Source organism: Hipposideros armiger, unplaced genomic scaffold (genome assembly GCF_001890085.2).
Source record: "Hipposideros armiger isolate ML-2016 unplaced genomic scaffold, ASM189008v1 scaffold_792, whole genome shotgun sequence".
Lineage (NCBI taxonomy): Eukaryota > Metazoa > Chordata > Mammalia > Chiroptera > Hipposideridae > Hipposideros > Hipposideros armiger.
In genome coordinates this window covers 381,078-403,340 of record NW_017732142.1, presented here as the reverse complement: position 1 = coordinate 403,340, position 22,263 = coordinate 381,078, and the positions used below count along the sequence as shown (strand labels likewise).

Genomic DNA, 22,263 nt, shown 5'->3' with positions numbered 1-22,263 from the left:
ACAGGGGCTGCAGCCTACGCCATCACCGGCAACTCACGGCTGAGCTGTTGTTCAGCATCTTAGCTGTGGAGGGCAGTATCACTGGCCCTCATATGTGGGATCCGAACCGGGGCCCTCTGGCGTCCCAAGCCAGCTCTTAACCATCGCGCCACTCGGCCGGCCCAAAGACCCTTTTTCTTAATAAGGTAACATCTACAGGTTACAGGGATTAGGACCTAATATCTTCGGGTAACAATTATTCAGTCTACCACAAAGGTAAAAATGGAAATCCAATTGTTTCAGCACCATTTGTTGAAAAGATTATCCCTTCCCCACTGAATTACCTTCACATTTTGTCTAAAGTTAATTGGCTATATGTGCATATATGTGTACATATATCTGGACTGTATTCTGTTCTATGGCTCAATTTGTCTATCTTGATGCCGATACCATATTCATTGTCCTGATTACTGTAGCTTTATAATAAACCTTAAAGTCTGGTGGAGTAAGACCTCTTTGTTGTTCTTTTTGGTATTCTAGGTCCTTTGCAATATAATAATCTACAAAAAAAAAAGCCTGCTAAGATTTATTGATTGCATTAAATCTATAGATAAATTTGGGAGACATCTTACCAATCAATATCAACTCTCATGACTCATGAACACAGTGCTATTTTTTTACAATATCAGTTTCTGGTTGTTCATTGCAAAATACAATTTAATTTTGTATATTGATTTTGTTTCCTGCAACTTTGATAAACTCACTTATAGTTCAAGTAGTTTGTTTTTATTTTCTATAAATTTAAAAGGATTTTCTACACAAATTATCATGTTGCCTGTGCATAAAGACAGCTTTACTTCTTCTGTTCTAATCTGGATTCCTTTTATGTATGTTTCTTGCCTGATTGTACTGGTTAGAACCTCTAGTACAATGCTGAATTAAAGTGGCGAGAGCAGACATTCTTGTCTTGTCCCTGATCTTATGAGGAAGGGTGGGAGGGGAAGAGGATATTTAGTCTTTCATCATTAAGTATGATGTTACCTGTAGTTTTCTGTACAGGCCTTTTATGAGACTGAGAAAGTTCTTTCATTTCTAGTTTGCTGTGAGTTTTCAGTAAGGATGCTGGATTGTATCCAAGACTTTTCCCTCCATCTACTGAAAAGATCTTATACTTATTTTTTTAGGCTGTTGATATGGCAAATTTTAGTGAGCTTTATTTTAAATGTTAAACCAAACTTGCATTGCTCAGATAATCTCCACCTGGTCATGATGTATTGTTATTTTTATTTCCTTTATAGTATCCTTTAATGTGCTAAAAGTGTGCTAAGAATTGTTGCATCCATGTTTATGAAGGATATTGGTCTATAGTTTAATTTTAATATCTTTGCCTGGTTTTTGGCATCAAGGTAATTTTGTGGTCATAGAATACAGCAGGCATATTCTCTTCATCAATTTTCCCGAAGAGTTTGTGTAAAAGGAAGATATTTCTTCTTCAAATGTTTGAAAGAATTCACCTGTCATGCCATCTGGTCTGTGAGTTTTTGTGGGAAGGTTCTTAACTATAACTTTCTTTTTAAAAATAGATATAAAGCAATTCAAGTTAAAAATAGATATAAAGCAATTCAAGTTATCTATTCTTGACTGAACTTTGGTCACTTGTTTTTTTTAAAGAATGTGTCTATATTTTCTAAGTTGTCCAAATTATTGGTATAGAATTGTTCATAATATTTCCATATTATTTTTTAAGTGCTTTTAGAATTTGTAGTGATTTCACCACTCTCACTGCAATTTGATAATTTTTATCTCCCCATTTTCCTGATCAGCTTGGTTAAAGGTTTATTAATTTTATCAGTATTTTTTAAAAAACAATATTTGGTTACATTGATTTTCTTGAATGTTTTGTTTCCTATTTCATTGATTTCTACTCTAATCTTTATTATATACTTTTTTTTTTGCCAATTTAGGTTGAGTTTGCTCTTCCTTTTCTAGTTTCTTAAAATAGAAGCAAAGGTCATTAATTTAAGATCTCTCATCTTTTTTAATAAAATCTTTTAGAGCTATAAACTTCCCTTTAAACACTGACTTAGAGGCATCACAAAATTCGTTATTTTCATTCATTTTTAAATATTTCCTAATTACTATTTGATTTCTTCTTTGATATGCTATTTAGAAGTATATTTACTTTCTAAATATTTGATGATTTTCTAAAGATCTTTCTGATAGTAATTTCCAATTCTTGCTTAGAGGACATACTTTGTATGAAATATTTTTTGATTTATTGAGATGTTTATTGGCTCAGAATATGGTCTGTCTTGATAAATATGACGTTTGCACTTAAGTGTTTAGTTTTTTGGGGTTTTTTTTGAAGATTTTTATTGGGAAATTGGGGGAGGGGAACAGCTTTTTTGGGGGAATCGGGGAAGGGGAACAGACAAGTTGCTGTCGTTTTGTTCTTCAGTCTAGTTGTGAAGGACGTTGCTTCACTGGCCCAAGTTGTCACCATCATTGCGCTCTTCCCAGGTGAGGCAGATCAGTCGCTGGCTTCTGGACGGCTGCTCACAGCGGCTGCTGGTCGCTCACGCTGGCTGCTGGCTACACACGGTAGCCCATGGCAACCTGCTGCAGCAGGGGCTGCAGCCTACGCCATCGCCAGCGATTCACGGCAGCCCAGCTCCAGGTTGAGCTGTTGTTCAGCATCTTAGCTGTAGAGGGCAGTGTCACTGGCCCTCATATGTGGGATCCGAACCAGGGCCCTCTGGCATCCCAAGCCAGCTCTTAACCAATGCGCCACTCAGCTGGCCCTTTAAGTGTTTAGTCTTAAGGTCAAGAATACTAAGAATGTTATTCTGTTGTTGGGTAGTGTGTTCTACAAATGTCAAGTCGATAGTGTTAATCTCAATCTGTTATATCCTTGCTGATATTCTACCTGTTTCATCAATGATTGAAAGAAGGGTATTCAAATCTCCAACGGTAATTGTTGATTTGTCTATTCTTGCAGTTTTATCAGTCTTTGTTTCATATATTTTGAAGCTTCGTTATTAGGGACATATTTAGAATTATGTCCTCTTGAATAACTGACACCCTGTATTATGAAATGACCTTGTTTATCCCTGGTATTAGCCTTTGCTCTGAAATTTTGACTTTGTGTGATATTAATATACCCACTCCAATTTAACTATAAATGACAGTCTCAGTGTATGCACACACCTCTTTAGGCTTTTGTCACCTTGCAGCTGCCAACTTGAATGCTCCTGCACACTGATCCTTTGAAATCATAAGGAAGTGTCTTGGAATGCTGAGACCCGAGGGAATAATCTTGGTAAAACTTCCTTAGCTGGTGGTCTCCGAATGCTGAGGCCATCCCGGGGATCATACCTATGTGTGAAAGCACAGCTCGTGCTTTGAGTGCTTTGAGATCACAATAAATTTCGGTGAAGCAGCTGCCGGTCTAATCAAATCAATTAACAGGGTATAGATAGTCAAATTGACTTCTTTGTTACCGTTGTAAATAAAAGTTATTCGCCTGCCAGTATCAGGGCTCATTCTCTCCGTCTGTGACCAGACCCCTGGGCCACAGAAACTCTACTTTTGACTCTTGTGATTTCTTAACCCATCGCTGCTCCTCCTCGAGTCCCCCAGCCCTTGTCACACGGGACATGATAGGCTTTGTATCAGCATGCTACAAATAGGTTACCACTTGCCCTGATAGTTAAGCCCCTTGGCCCCTTGGGCCAAGGTCATTTAGGCCAAGAGCAGGTTCATTCTTTTGCCCCAGTGTGCCATATTATTTTCTGCGTGCCATGAAGTGGGAGGTTGGGGGAGGTTAGACAGCTATGATATTTGTGGGACATAGTATAAATACATGGATACATTTCAAACATTGTTCCAATTCTTCCCCCTCCCCATATCCATATTGTTTGACAGGTAACTTTGCAGGGTACTCCACTGATTCTAGGATGTTATATAATTTGGTTTGGGCAATATATCATAAAATGTGACACAAGCAAGCTCTTGAAAAATGAAAAAATGCTCACGCAATTGATCTGATGCTCTCCTGTTGCCATGATACATGCCTGGACTGCTCTGCTGCAGGAAAGCACAGATGGAACTGAATCTTGGACAGAGTGGCTGGCAACAGATCCCACACAAGAGACCACTCTTGAAACATGGCTTGCTTGCTTTTAAGCCCAAGTTGCCAGTTCAGAGCAAAGCGTTGGCTCTTTTATTTCCTTCCCATGGCAGAATCTTTGTAACTTAGGCACTTTTCAATCTGAATTTTCTTATTTCTTTTGAAGCACTAAGGGGTATTAGTTCCTCTTATGTGTTAAGATACATTAAACAGCAGAAAAACATATCTTTATGAACAAAGAAACTTCCTTATAGAAGTATTTATTTTCTTGGAAAACAGCACACCAATCTTATTGTAAATAGCCAATATGTTACAATTTAACCCCATCTTTTTCCATGAGAAAAGGAAAACAATATTACATGAGTGTCAGGGAGTTTTCAGGCCGATAAAGAGGGATTTAACATAAATTTTATAAATACTAATACATTTAGCATTCTAATATAAAATGCTACAATTTAGTCATTCCCCTAGATTACATTTCTCCAAATTTTTAAACATTGCCACAATGTATACTTATAATTTTATCTCCCTGTGTACATGTTGAGTGTTTTTATAGTATTGCCGGGATTATAGAGAATGAACTTATTATTTTAATACACGCTGCTGAGTGCCCTTCAGTACCAATGCACACTCCCACAAGCAGTGCAGGCGCGCCCATTTCCCCATACCCTAGCCAATATTTAATGTTATAACTTACATTTTTACCATTTTTTCTGATTACCCAGGACACTAGGCATCTTTTAAAAGCCAGTTGGACATCTTTACTTCTTTTCCTATGATCGTTCATATTTTTGCCTGTTTTTCTATTGTGTAATTTCTTTGCTTTTTAAACTACTGAATAGTTCTTTTTTACAGTCTAGATTTTAACCCTCATATATTATGCACTGGCAAATATCTTCTCTCAGTCTGCTGTCTATCTTTTACCATTTGTTAATAGAACAGGTCATAAATTTTACATTTTGTGATGATAAAATTCATTAATCTTTCCCCCTTCTCAACTTTGAGATTGTAAATATTTTCTTCTAATAAATAAATAAAAATTAAATCTTAGTTAACTGATGCACTTATACTACCTCAATTAATTACTGCTTCATAATATATCTCCATATCTAGTTGGTTACCTTTTACCTTGGCTGGTTTTGCTCATTGTTTTATACTAATTTTAGAAGGGCTTACTTTTCATTCATTTATTACTCTTAACATCCCATCACTAGGTTTAATTTTTACTAGCTCAACTATTCTTACTTGTTCATTAAGACATGTTTAGGACTAAAAAAAAAAAAATTAAAATATTCTTCCAGTAATCAGCAATGACTAATATAATACTAGTTTTATTACTTATATTATTTGCCATACATAAACTCACCGTTTGTTTTTTCTTATCTCTATGATCAGAAATAAAATGTTAGAAATTCCTGTGCAATGATTTAACCTGTAATTTCCCTTCTGTGTGAAAATTTGAGAGTTGTAATTACTTCAAAGCATTATTTAACTTTGTTACATCATTGCCTTTTAATCAGTTATTTAACACATTTATTAAATGTTTATTACACATTAGGACCTGTATCTGGCCTTGAATATAAAATGGTCAGAGATCCCTTAGTTATCACTTGAGACTTTGCAGTGGTTCTCAGGAAGAACAAGAGAGCGAGCTAGTTTGCTGTCTTTGCAGCAGGGGATGGAGACTGTATGAGGGCAGGGGGAAGAAATAATCCCTGAAGAGGTGGGCAGGAAAACGACTACATGCAAATGGTGCCCATTCACAGGCAGCACCCTAAGCCCTTCAACTTCCTTTTCTTCACACCACAGCCCAGTACTCACTTTTGCCGCTGCACTTTGCTGACCTGTCTTCCCGGTGGCCTGGGGTCAGAAAGAGAGGGGAGATGGAGTCTCTGTGGATTCCTGAGTTTGGTTTCATGTGGAAAAGGTCCATTGGAGTCCTGCCCCAGCAGCCATTATCCCTCCCCTGGGGCCATCCTTCAGGTCCCATTTTTTTTTTAATGTGGCAGCTGAACTGTGACTCAAATATTAAGCTTGGTGTCATTATCTTTTTCACCCTCATTTTTTTTCTGTAATTGACATATCCATTAGTTTCAAGTGTACAACATAACAATTTAATATTAGTACATATGGACAAATGATCACCACAATAAGTCTAGTTAACATCCATCGCCATACATAGTTCCAGTTCTTTTTCTTGTGATGAGGAATTTTAAGATTTATTCTTAGTAATTTTCAAATATGCAACACAGTATTAACTATAGTCATCGTACCGTTCATTATATCCCCAGGATTTATTTTATAACTCAAAGATTGTACCTTTTGAGCAACCCCCCCCCACTCACCCACCCATTTTGCCATCTCGTACCCTCTGCCTCTGGCAACCACCATTCTGCTCTTTATTCTTGTTTTACTTTTTTTGAGATTCCACATATAAGTGAGGTCATGAGGTATTTGTCTTTCTTTGATTTATTTCACTTAGCAGAAGGCCCTCAAGGTCCATCCATTGTCCCAAATGGCAATATTGCCTCCATTTTTATGGATGAATAATAATCCATTCTAAATATATACCACAATTTCTTTATCCATTCATCGATCAATGAACACTTAAGATTGTTTCTATATCTTGGCTATTGTAAATTACACTGCAATAAACATGGGGGAGCATAAATCTTTTTCAGTTTTTGTTTTCTTCGAATATCCGGAAGTTGGAATTGCTGGATCATATGGTAGTTCTCTATTTTTAATTATTTGAGGCACCTCCATGATGTTTTCTGTAGTGACTGTATCAGTTTACATACTCAACAGTACACAAGCGTTTCCTTTTGTCCATATCCTCGCTAACACTTATTTCTTGTGTTTCTGATGATAACCATTCTAAAAATGTGTGAGGTGATAACTCATTGTGATTTTGATTTGCATTTCCATGATTTGTGATATTCAAGATCTTTTCATGCACCTGTTGGTCATCTGTTTATCTTCTGTTGAAAAATGTCCATTCAGATCATTTTTCAATCAAACTTTTTATACAATTGAGTTGTATTGAGTTCTTAAATATTTTGAGTATTAATCCCTTATGGACGTATCATTTGCAAATATCATCTCCTCTTCAGTAGGTTGTCTTTTTGTTTGTTGATGGGTTCCTTTGCTGTGCAGAAGTTTTTGTTTGATGTAGTTCCACTTGTTTATTTTTTGCTTTTGTTCTTTGCTTTTGGTGTCAGATCCAAAAAAATTATTGCAAAGACTGATGTCAAGGAGCTTACTGCCTATGTTTTCTTTTAGGAGTTTTAGGGTTTCAGGTCTTATATTCAAGTTTTTAATCCATTTTGAGTTAATTATTGTGTATGGCATAAGACAGTGGTGGAGTCTCATTCTTTGTATATGGCTGTCCAGTATTCCCAGCACAATTTATCGAAGAGACTATCCTTTCCCCATTGTATACTCTTGGCTCCTTGTTGTAGATTAACTGAGCATATATATGGGTGAGTTTATTTCTGGGATCTGCATCTGTTTCACTGATTTATGTGTTTTTAGCCAATACCATACTGGTTTTGAACACTGTAACTTTGTAATATAGTTTGAAATGAGGGAGTCTGATGTCTCCAGCTTTGTTCTTTATCAAGTTTGCTTTGGCTATTTGTAGTCTTTTGTGGTTCCATATAAATTTTAGGGTAGTTTATTATATTTCTGTGGAAAATGCCATTGGAATTTTAATAGGGATTACACTAATCTGTAGATTGCTTTGAGTTGTATGGACAATTTAACAATATTAATTTTCTGAGCATGGAATGCCTTTGCCTTTATTTTTGTCTTCTTCAATTTCTTTACTCAATCTTATAGTGTACAGGTCTTTCACCTCTTTAAATTTATTCCTAGACACTTTATTTTTTATATAGCTGTAAATGAGATTATTTTGTTAATTTCTCTGATAGTTATTAGTGTATAGAAACAGGACAGACTTTTGTATATTGATTTTGTGTACCACAAGTTTACTAAATTTATTTATTAATTCTACCAGGATTTTTTTTGTGTGTGGTCTTAAGGATCTTCTCTATATAAATCATGTCATCTGAAAATAGTGACAGCTTTACTTCTTCCTTTCCAATTTGGATGCCTTTTCTTTTCCTTTTTGCCTAATTGCTTTGGCTAGAACTTCTATGATTTTGCTGAAAAAAAGTGGCAAGAGTGGGCATCCTTATCCCCAGAGGAAAAGCTTTCAACTTTTCACCCTTTAGTATGATGTTAGTTGTGGGCTTTACTGAGGTACATTCCCTCTATACCTACTTTTTTGAGAGTTTTTATCATAAATGGATATTAAATTTTGTCAAATGGTTTTTCTGCATCTACTGAGATGATCATATGATTTTTATGCTTCACTTTATTAATGTGGTCTATCACATTGATGGATTTGCAGATGTTGAACTATCCTTACATCTCTGGAATAAATCCCACTTGATCATGGTGTATGATCTTTTTAATGTATTGTTAAATTTGATTTGATAAATATTTCGTTGAGGATTTTTGCATCTATGTTCATCAGGGATATTGGCCTGTAATTTTTTCTTTTTTCTCTTCTCTTTCTTTCGTGGCAGCTTCGTCTAGTTCTGGTATCAGGGTAATGCTGGCCTTGTCAAATAAGTTGGAAGTGTTTCCTTCTCTCTTGTTTTTTGGAAAAGTTTGAGAAAGGTTGGTATTAATTCTTTAAATGTTTGGTAGAATTCACTAGTGAAGCTCTCTGGTCCTGGACATTTATTTCTTGGGAGTTTTTAATTATTGAATAAATATCCTTACTAGTAACTGGTCTGTCCAGATTTTCTATTCTTTCATGATTCAGTCTCGGTAGACTTTATTCATTTCTTCTATGTTGTCAAATTTGTTGGTGTACAATTGTCCATAGTAGTTCCATATGATATTGTGTATTTCTGTGCTTAATTTCTTGAACTCTCTTGTTTCTGACTCTTCCCATTGCAACTCTTCTGCTTGATAGTACATGGGTTTCATTCTTGGTTAAACTTCTTTCTAATAGTAGAACCACCACTCTACTTCCTTCCCACTTTTTTTCCTCAAAGGGAAATTTTACTTGGAAATCAGTAGAATATAAGTTCTTTGTCTCTTCTTCTTGGCACTACATTATTCTTAATGAAAACATCATGTTATGGTATGTAGGTGATGCTTACTAATTATGTTGAAATAATGACTATTGTTAAATGACTCTAATATGAAAAACACAAAGTACTTATCTTTATTACTATCATAAATTCCCGCTTATAATTTATGATCAAAATAAACAAAAATACAAGGTACTACATTGTATAGCATTTGTAGTATATACCTCATTTAAATGTGTTTATTATTATGAAAAATTTAGAACATTGTTTAAACTGAGTTAAATGTGGAATCCTTGAAACATTTCAAGAAAACACGGCTTGGAATCACTGCTCTAGACCTATTACTCTCTTAACATAGATCAATATGCAACAATATTTAGGACTAATTAACCTAGTAGTTTTCAATTAAACATTAATTGTATTAAAAATCATATGTACAAGGAAAAAAATTACTATATATGGAAATTTGCTTATATACATTGCCATATGGTTAAGAAGCCACATTAATCCACATTTTTCTTATACTCCCTAAGAGGATATTTATGATCTTTGAGGCAAATTTTTAAAAAAATTTAAATCTACTGTTATATAATATAGTCTTTTAATAGTTTACTGTCTAAATAACTTTTGTTTTACTAAGTTTTACAATGACACTAAAAAAGTTCTGGAAATAACCATGTTTTTGTTTTTTGGTTCACCCATACATTTCTTTCTCCTATGTTCATTACCTCATGATGTTTGATATCTAGTTAATTTCCCAATACTAAAAGTACTATTAGGACTCCAAATGTCATTACCAGTCTCAGGACTTTCCCCAAGTTTTTATTTAGCATCACAATACGTCTCTCTAGGAGGTTACATTCTGACATAGTGTTTAGAATATGCAGGTAATTCTCACTTTCCCGCCCCCTCCCCCTTTGCTATCTCTTAAACTTGTTTTTCCTTCTTTTGTTAAAATTTAATTCAGCCAAACACTTGCAAAAATAGGCAAGTGATACTGTGAGGAACAAGTATTTCTATCTTATATCTCTTTTCTTTATTTCTACCTCTTATATTAAGGTCTCAACTCCTCTATTAAAATATAAAATTCAACTTGAGGTTTATATAAGAAGTGTACCTTTTTTGGTATAAAAAGTAAACCATTTTCTGTGTAAATGCACACCAAAAGAAATCCAAGGAAATAATATGAGAAACTATTCATGGCAAAAATAAATTTAATGTATAAACAGGATTCTTTTTTCTTAACTGTAGAAATATAAGGAGAACTATAAGGACAAATTATAATTTGTGTGGTAGACTGTTACATTAATGACCCCAATGAATCATATTTTCTATGTGTATCCTTATGTATGTCCCCTCACACTGACTCTAGACTTATAGAATGGAATTTGACCAAATATGATGACGTATAGGCTTAATAAGGTCTTATCTATTAGGACTTCCCCTCTTGGAATGTTTTCTCTTTCATGGGAAGAAACACACAGTCTAGTCTACTGGAGGATGAGACGCCATGTGGAACAGAGACAGTCAAGTCATTGAGTGAGAAATTATAAAACATCCTTGCTTTAAACCACTAAGTTTTGGGGTGGTTTATTATGCAGCAATGGATAAGGGCTACAATTTGTAGAACCTTAGTATCTCTTTGTCTATGTCTACGGAAGAATAAATGGATAAAAATTAAATAAACTATAGTTAATTGAAAAAACACTTAGGTCTCTCAGCAAACTTTAACAATATTAGACCTGTTGTACTCCTGTTGTATTTCCCCTTCTACCTCAGCTATTCAGTTCATTTAATTATTTACAAGAATCAACATTTTAACTATTACCCTATACATTCTAGACTAGAGGTACAGAATGTAGAAACTATATCAATGAACACAGAGTACATGATAAATATTTTTATTTTTAAACACTGAATTGTACATTTTTCATATAAAAGATGAGATTATAGCCTGTTTTTAAAAAATAATTACACTTGCTAATACTTTGTTTTTTACAGAAGCCAATATTCTCTAAATTTGCAGTTTCATTTTGTAGCTTTTATAGAATTATAATCTCTTGAATATATTTCCAATATCCCTTAAAAAATAAAAAAATCATACAAGATAATTTTATTTAACATATTTAAAACTTAACAGGTAATAGCATAACTGCCCAGCCTTCCAGCTACCACTGATACTTCCCAGTACTGAGAAGTCAACATGTTGGAGTAACTAATTCTCGTTTTTTACCTTTATTAAAAAGAGGTTTTTGGTAGTCAGAACAAATAACCTCTCATTTGTAGCTTGAAAACCTAAAATAGGCTCATTGGTTTCTAAGCTTGCTACTTGCTGCTTAGCAACCTGCCCTACTTGCCTGCCTTCCTTTCTGTTGTACAGTACAGTGGACATGGGAGTGGGCTGACGATAGATGAACACTCGACGCAGGCACTCACAGAGGGCAGCATAGGAGTAATTTGGAGAACAGGCAAAAAATTTTTTGTCTCTCTTTGATGCTTGCACATAGCCTGCCAAGAAATATGAGATAAACAAAAGAAAAATTATATATTCAACAGGAGAAAACTGTGATTTAACATCTACTATTTCAAAATTTTACTACAAATTAAAATGCCTAAATAAAATGTATACCATAAATAAATAAACCATTAATGATTGGCCACAATTACTCTCTCTCATCTGGTGAAAAGTGATGCTTTATTTCCTAAGGAACAAAATAGAGAGGGTTTCATCTCTTCAAGAAAAGCAAAATATAGCACCAGATAATTTCCATGAAAAATGTAAACACTAAAAATCTAAAATCTAAAACATTAAAAACCTACCAAAATATTTTAAGTGCCAATTTAATAATAGATTCATAAATCACAGACGTATTATTATAGAATCTTTTTTATTTTTTTCTAACAAACAAATGGGAAAATGTTTACAGGCTACCACCATCAAGTTGTTTCAGCAGCAAGTTCATAACGCAGGCCCTGTTCCTGAAGGCACTAATATGAACAATATGTTCTCAATATTTCTGTAATGTTAGTGGTATTTTCATATACCAATACCAACACTGTAACTGGATTTTGTTGTACTTCTGCTCCCAGAAGTAGAACCCTGAGACCACTTCAAGCTCAAAAGAAAATTCAAGTATCTAATATTAAAATATTCATTAGTCCATCCCTTGAAAACTAATTAAACTTTGAAAAAAAATATTAATCCTATCTTTTTAAAAAAATTATCTTTACAGATTAAAAAAGCATTTATGTTCCGATATATAAATTAGGGTTTTCAGATTGGGACATGGTTACTGAATGCTATAATAAGTGAGATAAAAAAACCTAACACTAAAGTAAATTGAGTCTTCATGAAACAACGAATGAGCAAAGGAACCACTGAGAACAGGCAGATCAATACTGTTTTTATAATATTAAGCAGGGTTTGAAAAGGAAAAAGAAGATGTAGATACCTATTTGAGCAGCTTAGAATTAGTTCTCCAGGCTAACCTTGACAAAATAACGTATACAGTATCTCAAGACTACATATCTAATGTAATGTTAATTTAACGTAAACTCAAGCATAACATAATTCTTCTATACTAGGGGATTTGGAAGACCTGAGCATATGAAAATTGTGATAGAGTTTCCTCTTACTAAAAAAAGATAGAAAATTTAAAAAATAGGAATTATAGTAGAGACTAGAAATTATGCAGTTAAATTACTCAATTAAACTTGATTTTGGGTCATAAAAGTCCATTTGGAGTCTGAATGAACGAGTTTAACAGCCTATATTATTCACTCTAAGGGATAATTGACAAATCTCTACAATTAGGGCTGTGCACATATAGCCATCAAAATGCATAATTTTACTTCTGCTGCTGGTTTAAAATAACCTTTCCATAAAGCAACAATGGTGGCTAATTCATGTAAAAAGTTTCTCCTACACCACACTAATGTATTTTGATATAAAATCACTTATTATATAAGTCTACAATTATGTAGTTTAAAATTTTTCAAGCCCTCGATTTAAACCTGGTAATTTCCCTTTCATCCTACAGAATACATTTTATTTCTCCTTATTACCATTTCTCCTAAGTGTTTTCATTATAATGGCTTTCTTTGCACTTAAGTCCCATGAAAGATGTCTCCTAGTATGCATTATCTATGCATTATCTGAGAGCAATTCTATGATGTTTCTGAAAATTACTCTGAAGAAACCTGAAAATGAGTTCCATGTAGGGTACTGTCAAATGCCTTGTTCATATTCTAATATCATATAGCTTAATTGGAATAAACAAATGATTGATTAGAATGATTCAAGTGGTTAAATAATCACTCTGATTTCTATTCTCCATCGATCTTCTGTACAAGCATAAAAACAGATCAGTTCTACTGTTCCAAAAATACTAACACTCATCAACTATAGTACAACCAACCAAATTATAGCACAAATCAATCCAAATGTAGTTAGGACAGCTCACATTTTTTAAAAAGAAAAAAGGAATAAACTTTTTAAAAAATGATGACTGTAATGTTTGATATAATGATCAATGCTGTCAAAGAGCTTGCTTTGTACCTAAGGCATTGAAAGTGGCGATGTGCTCCCACATATCGTCTCGTTTGCTGGAGTGTGGCTGCCAGAGCAGGGCATCCACATCATGGCGCAGACAGAAGCAGGGCATCTCATTAGGATCCACCACGACGGAGAACAGGTACTGATTGCTTCCAAGATTCACCTGGAATGAAAAGTGACAGAAAATAGTATTTTACTCAACAGATTGTTAAAAATAATAACGATGACAAAAACCGACACACAACGCTTTATGTCAGCAACTAAACTTTTCATACACTTAATGGGATTAACTCTTCATCATGCCCTGGGAGAAATGTGCTATTGTTACCCCCATTTTAAAGCCAAGGAAAGTGATGCACAGGGCACTTATGTAACTTACCCCAGGTCAGCCTGGTATAAGTCCTGGAACTGACATTTGAACCAAGAGTCCATACTCTTAACAACTATAGTGTATTACCTCTCATCTGTTAGTAACTAGTTTACAACATGATATAAAGCACTAATTTCATAAGCAGAATATTTTTTAAACCTCAGAATACAAATATGAAGTTTACAAATGCTAACTTGTAACAATAATTACCAAGAACAATGATAGCTACTAGGATTTATGAGCACATTCTGAAAGGACATACTCGGAGAGCTGGAGTAAGTTACTCTAGGCTACACAGAAAAAATCACACAGCTGAAATCCAAACTCAGATCTGTACCCAAATTATTTACTTTGCTGTACTGTTTAATTACAATATTAATGTCAAGAATGTTTATTACATTAATTTTATTGCAATATTGATAACTAAAAGAATTCATTTTAATATAAAATCATCAAGTTGAGATGATTTTATAACTGGATTCCATCTACAGAAATAGTTCTTTCAATGGAAGTAGGTTGCAGTGATAACCTTCTTTATTAGAAAGGTTATTTTCAGGGCCGGCTGAGTGGCACGTTGGTTAAGAGCTGGCTTGGGACGCCAGAGGGCCCTGGTTCGGATCCCACATGAGGGCCAGTGACACTGCCCTCTACAGCTAAGATGCTGAACAACAGCTCAACCTGGAGTTGGGCTGCCGTGAGTCGCCGGCGACGGCGTAGGCTGCAGCCCCTGCTGCAGTGGGTTGCCATGGGCTACTGTATGTAGCCAGCAGCCAGCGTGAGCGGCCAGCAGCTGCAGTGAGCGGCCGTCCAGAAGCCGGCGACTGATCTGCCTCCCCGGGAAGAGCGCAATGATGGTGCCAACTTGGGCCAGTGAAGCAACGTCCTCCACAACTAGACTGAAGAACAAAAGGAGAGCAACTTGTCTGTTCCCCTTCCCCCAATTCCCCAGCGCTGTTCCCATCCCCCAATTTGCCAATAAAAGTCTTTAAAAAACAAACAAACAAACAAAAGGTTATTTTCAGAGTTAAAAATGCCTAAATACCGACAAAATCACACCAAATGTAGAAAACATAAAATATGTGTAGTACTTGATAAATATTGAATTGTTTCCATACGTTTTGAAGCAGACTGGAGAATAAAGTGGGTTAAGATTTGAGGTGGAGACCTGAGCCGTATTCAACAGGGAAAATGGTGAAGCAGGCTCTCCAGCAAGAAGAATTACTGGTATAGCTGAGCCAGCACAGGCCACTGGTCACAGAAACCAGTGAGAAAGCAAGCCAATTCCTGTTGCCCCAGCAATGCCTGGAGATAGGGTTTTAAAAGGGGCAGGTACTTTTCTCTATAGAAAGGGACAGGCTAGCACACAGCAGTCACAGATTATTTCTTCTCTCCCTTTATCCCGATAGTCACCGGCTGAGTGAGGTTTATTTTCAAAATCACCACCAACCAACTAGCTTTTATAGTAAGCTGGATGGACCCAACACTGCTGCTGCTCTCTTCCTCTGCTGTTTTCACCTGTTTACCAAGGGCTTTCACAGAAGAGCAAGATAACTGATACACAAATACAGGTTGAAATAACATTTTCCTAAAAAAGCATTTACTGCATGAGCCAAGCGCCTCAAGGATGTAATGAGCATTAACAATGAAAATGACTGACCTCTAATCCTCTCACATGTGAATGGACAAGAGCAGAGGGCCCTGAATCACCAAGTGCAAGGCTGACCACGCAGGGAGATCAGCCATGAAGGTGAGGCCGAGGAGGCAGGTCTCTTGCGATAGGCCTTCCTCCGACCCAGGTGTCCCTTCCCCGGCTCCCCCGCACCTCATCCATGCCTCCATTACAGTGGCGTCGAAGTACAATTAATGACAGCAGTCTGACCTCATTCAGTGTGCTCCTGCCAAGCCCGTGACACGGCGTCCTGCTTGGATTCTCGGTGCCCTTTCTCGCCTGATGGACTCCTACCTCCCCTCCCAGACTCAGTTCAATCATCAGCTGCTCCAGAAGCTCCCCATTCTCATGGTTAGATGAGCTGCTTGAACTCGAAGCACCCCCAGCACCATGCATAGTATTCCTAACAATTATCATACTATGTTATAAAATTAATATGCCTGTGGTAGGTTGAAGAATGCCCCGTACATCTTAACCCCCTGGAAGCTGTGAATAAATACGTTACCTTAATGGCAAAGGGGACTTTGTAGAAGGATCTGGAGCTGGAGAGAGAATCCTGGATTATCTGGGTGGGCCCCATGTATTAATAAGGGTTCTTATAAGAGCGGGCAGGAGTGTCACAAACACAGAAGGTGATGTGACAGCACAAGCAGAGGGACAGCAGAGACAGACTGAAAGATGCTACACCGCTGGCTTCGAAGCTGGAGGCCGAGGCCACCAGCCGATGGACACAGGCAGGCTCCAGGAGCTGGAAAGGCAAAAACATGGGTTCTCCCCTAGTGCCTCCAGAAGGAATGTGGCCCCAAAGGCCTATTTTAGGGACTTCTGACCTCCAGAACTTAAGGACTTCCAACCTCTAGAATTTGAGACTAAATTTGTGTTGTTTAAGCAACTAAGTTTGTGGTAATTTGTTACAGCAGCAAAAGGAAGCAAATACACCACCATTCTTACAAGACTATGTTGAGGACCAGAAGTTTATCTTCTTGTCTCCATATTGATGAATAGCTTTCGAAAAAAAATTTTATGTAGAAAATTATTATTTAAAAATATTTCCAACAAAGTTAATCTATCCTAAGAGTTGGGAATATTTTATTCTATCTTAAAGTAGAATAATTGGCTGGGGATTTTGTAAAGCAAAAAAAGAAAATCTTATGATTAAGTTATTAAAGAAATACCTTAGTCAGCAGCTTCCACATTTAACCAAGTACACAGGTCTCTGCGCCTTTCAATTCTCAACTCAGAAAAATGTTACTTTCTCAATAATATTTTCCCATGGCTTTCCAATGTTTAAAGAAAAATGTCCAAACTGACTTGAACGGCATTTTTGAAAGCATCTCAAAAACTGACCCCAACATACCTTTCTAATTACTGACTCCTATTGCTTTCTTCAAAACCTAATACTTACCAAAACTGGATCACAATTTACAAAACTGCCTCCCCTACTTTCCCACGTCTTTTGTCTGCCACACTTCTTCTGCTTGTTGCATATCCTACCTTTATGCCACACTCAAATGGCACCTTCTCCTCCAAGCAGCTTTTTCCAATGTCAATAAGAAGAAATAATGTGTCACGATAGTTTATTATACCTGTCCTAGAAAACTTATCTCTCATTCTCTTAATAGCTCTTTGAGGGTGAGGACTATGACTTTGGTTAGGATACTTAGCCCGCCCCTATTTCATTCTTCTATAAATACGAATAAAATAGTACTTTATAGTTGTTATGCTAACAGTATATTTCAAGCACTGTACAGTGCTTGGCACTTAGAAAGCCCTGAATAAATGCAAACATCTGTTATTACCACTGCAGGAATCTTCTATACATTCTTCCTTGACTATTAATGGCGTTCCAAATCAAACAACTGAGATACGCAACATGAATGAGGAAAACACGGCAACTTTGGCGTGATGTTCATGTAGTTCACACAGCACTTATATAATTTTATGTCTAGGAAATGTGTGAAAAGCTGTAAAAAACAACAGCATGCGCTTACTCTGTCCTAATCCTAGCGTATTTTATTTACAGACAAATTTCTAAACTGTTGCACCATTTCAAAAATAAGAAATGCAAAATTCATTATTTTGCTTGCCATCTAATTATCAATTCTATTTTACCTGTAGTTTCAAGTGTATGCCTGTTGATTTCAATTTTATACTTTCCTGTAATACATATGTTTCAGTAAATAGTTTGTGGACCTGCCCTCCAAACTGAACAAGTTATTCTTCAAATAAGATTTAGATGCTTTAAGTATACTCAAAACCAAGTTTCTGAAACTTTAAAAAACAAATTATAATAAACTAGTCCAGGGGTCAGCAAACTGCGGCTCACAAGCCACATGTGGCTCTGAAGTAAAATTAAAAATGAAAATAAAACTATCATAGTTTCATTTATAAAATTTTTAAAGGATATAATTCACATAATGGTGATTTCATTTGTTTTATGGCTCTCGAATAATTTTTAAATTGTTGTGAGGGACAGGATTGGCTCTTCTGTCTCAAAAGTTTGCCGACGCCTGAACTAGTCCGATGATAATTAACTGTGAGACACAGTCCTTTAAATAAGATAAATCAGAATTCTTTTTTTCTACATTCATTTTACTTAATAAATTCTGTATTTTTAATTTTAAAATCAAGTGTTCCATACAGCTAAATAAAAAAGATTACGCTACTGCAAGATGTTTGCCACTTCTTAGGCTGGTCAACAGCCACGAAAGGAAAATAAGCTCATAGGCACTGCATATAAACACCGCTTTTATGGAAACATCAAAAAAGTCTGGTTCCATTCTTTTCATGGTAGTATTGGAATCTCTTAATAATTATTTATGCGTTTTACTCCTTTTTCTTACGACACTGCCCCAGCTAGGATTTCCAGCATGATGTGCACCAGCAGTAATGAGGGCAAACACCCTCAACTGTTACCAATCTTTTGAGGGAAGCATTGTTTATCATGAAATATGATGTTAACTCTAAGTTTTGTGAGGAGACAGTTACCTGCAACTTCCAGTTTGCTGAGCATTTTTATCATAAATGGATACTAAAGTCTGTCTTATTATTATTATTTTTTTAGCTGAGCCATCCTGCCACCTGTTGGCAGCTCTGTGGCAGCTCAGCTCGGGCCGGGAATCAAACCGCTGTTGCTCAGAGCTCAAACTCTTGAGCGAGCTCTTAACCAACTGAGCCACTCGGCCGGACCTGTCAAATTATTTTTTATGAATCTATTAGAATGGTGAAATATTTTTCTTCTTTAGTCTGTTGATATGCTGAATTACATTAATTAATATCTGAATGTTAATCAATCTTGAATTCCCAGGATAAGCTCTACTTGGTCACGATGTATTATCCTTTTTATTTATTGCTGGGATAGATTTATTAATATTTTACTGAGGATTTTTGTGTCTATATTCATGAGGGATACTGGCATATTGGTTTCTTTTTTTTTTTCCCCTCCATTTTCTTTTCTTGTCATGTGGGAGGTGTTCCTATTTTCTGGCACAGTTTGTATAAGATTGGTATTGTTTCTTCATTTGATAGAACAAACCAGTGAAGCAATCTAGGTCTGGAGATTTCTTTGTTAGGTTAATAATAAATTCAATCTCTTTAACAGATAAAGAACTATTAAGATTATTTCTTCTTGGGTGAAATATGGTAATGTTAGTCTTTCAAGGAATTTTTCTGTTTCACTAAATTGTCAAATATCTGAAAACAGTTGTTCATAATATTCAATTATTACACTTCAGTATCTTTTAGACCTGTACTGATATGCCCATTTTTATTCCTAATCTTGGTAACTTGTGTCTTCTTTTTCCTTGGTTATTATGGCTAGAGATGTATTAGTTTTGATTTTTCAGAGGATCAGCTTTTGGTTTCATTGGTTTTATCACTTTTGATTTTCAATTTCAATGATGCCTGTTCTTATCTTTATAGTTTCCTTCCTCTTGCTTGCTTTAGATTTGGTTTGCTGTTCTTTTACTAGTTTACAGTGGAAGCTTTACCTATTAAATTGAGACTTTTTTCTCTTCCAATATAACATATAATGCTATAAATTTCCCTTTAAGCATTGCTTTAGCTGCAGCCAATATGCCCTTTGTTTCATTTTCATTCAATCAAAATATTTCCTAATTTCCCTTGTGAGTTCCACTATGACTCATGGGTTATTCAGAAATGTATTAATTTCCAATTTGTGGATTTCCATGTTTTTCCATTATTAATTTCTAATTTAATTCTGTTCTGTTCAGAGAACATTGTTTATGATTCTTATTCTTTCAAATTTGTTGAGGTTTATTTCATGGCCCAGAGTATGGGCTGTTTTGGTGAATGTCCATGACCCTTCTGGGATTCCAATTAGGTGTATATTAGACCATTTGATATTGCTTCACAGCTCTTGAATGCTCTTCTTGTTGGTTTTATTTTTTGTTTGTTTTTTTAAAGATTTTTTACTGGGGAATTGGGGGGATGGGAACAGTGCTGGGGGATTGGGAGAAGGGGAACAGACAAGTTGCTGTCATTTTGTTCTTCAGTCTAGTTGTGGAGGACGTTGCCTCACTGGCCCAAGTTGGCACCATCATTGCGCTCTTCCCTGGTGAGGCAGATCAGTCGCCGGCTTCTGGACGGCCGCTCGCTGCGGCTGCTGGCTGCTCACGGTAGCCCATGGCAACCCACTGCCACAGGGGCTGCAGCCTACACCGTCGCCGGCGACTCACAGCAGCCCAGCTCCAGGTTGAGCTGTTGTTCAGCATCTTAGCTGTGGAGGGCAGTGTCACGGGCCCTCATATGTGGGATCCAAACCAGGGCCCTCTGGCATCCCAAGCGAGCTCTTCACCATCGCGCCACTCGGCCGGCCCTTCTTGTTTTTAATCTCCCCCCTCGCCTTGACTTTGCTTTTGGCTCTTCTAATTTTTACTAACCTATCTTTAGGTAACTAATTTTTTCCTGCAGATGTACTGAGTATACTGATTATTTTGTTGAAGGCATATTTGTTTTGATATATTTGTTTTGATTTCTCGCATTTTCATTTGAATCTTTTACAGTTTATCTCTGCCAAAATTCTGTATTCTTCCCCACTAAAGTCTTTAACATGTTAACCACAGTTATTTTAAATTCTTTGATAGTTCCAAAATATGGGTCATCCCTGAGTCTGGTTACATCACTTGCCTTGTTTCTTGATGGCAGGATGTTTTTACTTTCTCCTTTTTGTATGTCTTCTAATTTTTGATTGACTACTGAATATGTAAAACGGTAGTGACTGAGGTAAGTAGTCTTTATGCCTGGGAGTGGACACACTCCTTCAGCTAGGCCACTGGCGTGGGTGGTTATGACAGAGGGCGGTTGAGACAGGGCTGATCTGGGCTTGAGTTCTGTTGTTGCTGTGGCTGGTTATCTTCAGTGCTTCACTAGCTTCAAATTCCTGTAGTGTTACCTTGTGCTCTGGTGGGGACAGGCTTGTTGGAAGATTTTCCTCAACTGTACTGTTATCCACCCCAGCTTTAGGCCTTCACTATGTGTCTACATCTCAGAGAGAGTCAATGCTCTTACTCCTTCTCTCAGGCAGACTGCTGCTGCCTGTTTTTCAGTGCTTCCCAGCCTGATGGTGGTGGGCTGGAGGGATAGAGGAAGAATATTATCTACTGTCTTGGTTCAGCCTCAGTCTTGGACCTCGTGTTCTTAGATTTCAGAGTTTGAGCCTTTTCATTGATACTGCCCCACCTCCAGTGGTAGATTTCTAATAGTCTGGGCCTAGGATGATTTCCTGGCCCTCCCCCAGGCACAAAGATGGTGTGCTAAAAACTATTTTTTATTTCCCTCCAGCTGCAATAGGTCTTCCCAGCCCTTGGGATGCTAAGATTTGGTGCTCTTCACTCAGCAGCTTAAGGCTTTTGTTACTTAAGGAGAATAATCCAGGCAGGACTTCATGCTTTCCCACAGTAGAAGATACTTCTGTCCTCCAACCCCATGCCACCAAAGTAGCTTTTCTCTCATCCTCTCTCCTACCCCAAGTCTCTCCTATTAGGTCCTGGTTAAGATCCACACAGAGGTTCGATGAATCCCAAAGGTTCTATGCTTTCTTGCTAGCCCACACTGGGACTTTAGCAATTTGTTAGGTGAATTCATCTTACCCACTTACATGACAGACCTTTCTTCTTCCCATGGTCAGATGAACCAGTTCTCCTAACCCATCTCTTCTCGGTGGCACCCATTTTTCCTTAGATTTCAAGCTACTTGGTTGCCCTGTAACCTCAGTTCTCTGATAAATTTTTTAAAAGTAATGATTCTAGATTAATTAAACTTATCTATCTTTTATGTTAAAAAAAAAAGTAATGATTCTAAAGATTTTCCAGTCCTTTATTGTTACATTGGGAGTGATACTCTTTCTAGCTTTCTATATCCAAGGCAGAGTCTGGAATTCCACTGATCACTTATTATAAACTTGCCTAAAAAGCCTAGGACTTCAACTTATAA

The 22,263-nt window shown here is 36.5% G+C and overlaps 1 protein-coding gene across 1 annotated transcript in view; it reads right to left on the bottom strand.

Annotated features, from left to right (window-relative positions):
- Positions 1-11,101: 11,101 nt before the first annotated feature.
- The window catches only part of NUDCD1 (NudC domain containing 1), a 65,767-nt gene continuing 54,605 nt past the window's right edge, over positions 11,102-22,263 (bottom strand). The window contains exons 9-10 of the mRNA XM_019628466.1: positions 13,775-13,934; positions 11,102-11,724 (exon numbers count right to left, since the gene is read on the bottom strand). Coding sequence (XP_019484011.1) covers positions 11,432-11,724; positions 13,775-13,934 — 453 coding nt within the window. The 3' untranslated portion in view covers positions 11,102-11,431. The remainder of the gene's footprint in view (positions 11,725-13,774; positions 13,935-22,263) is intronic.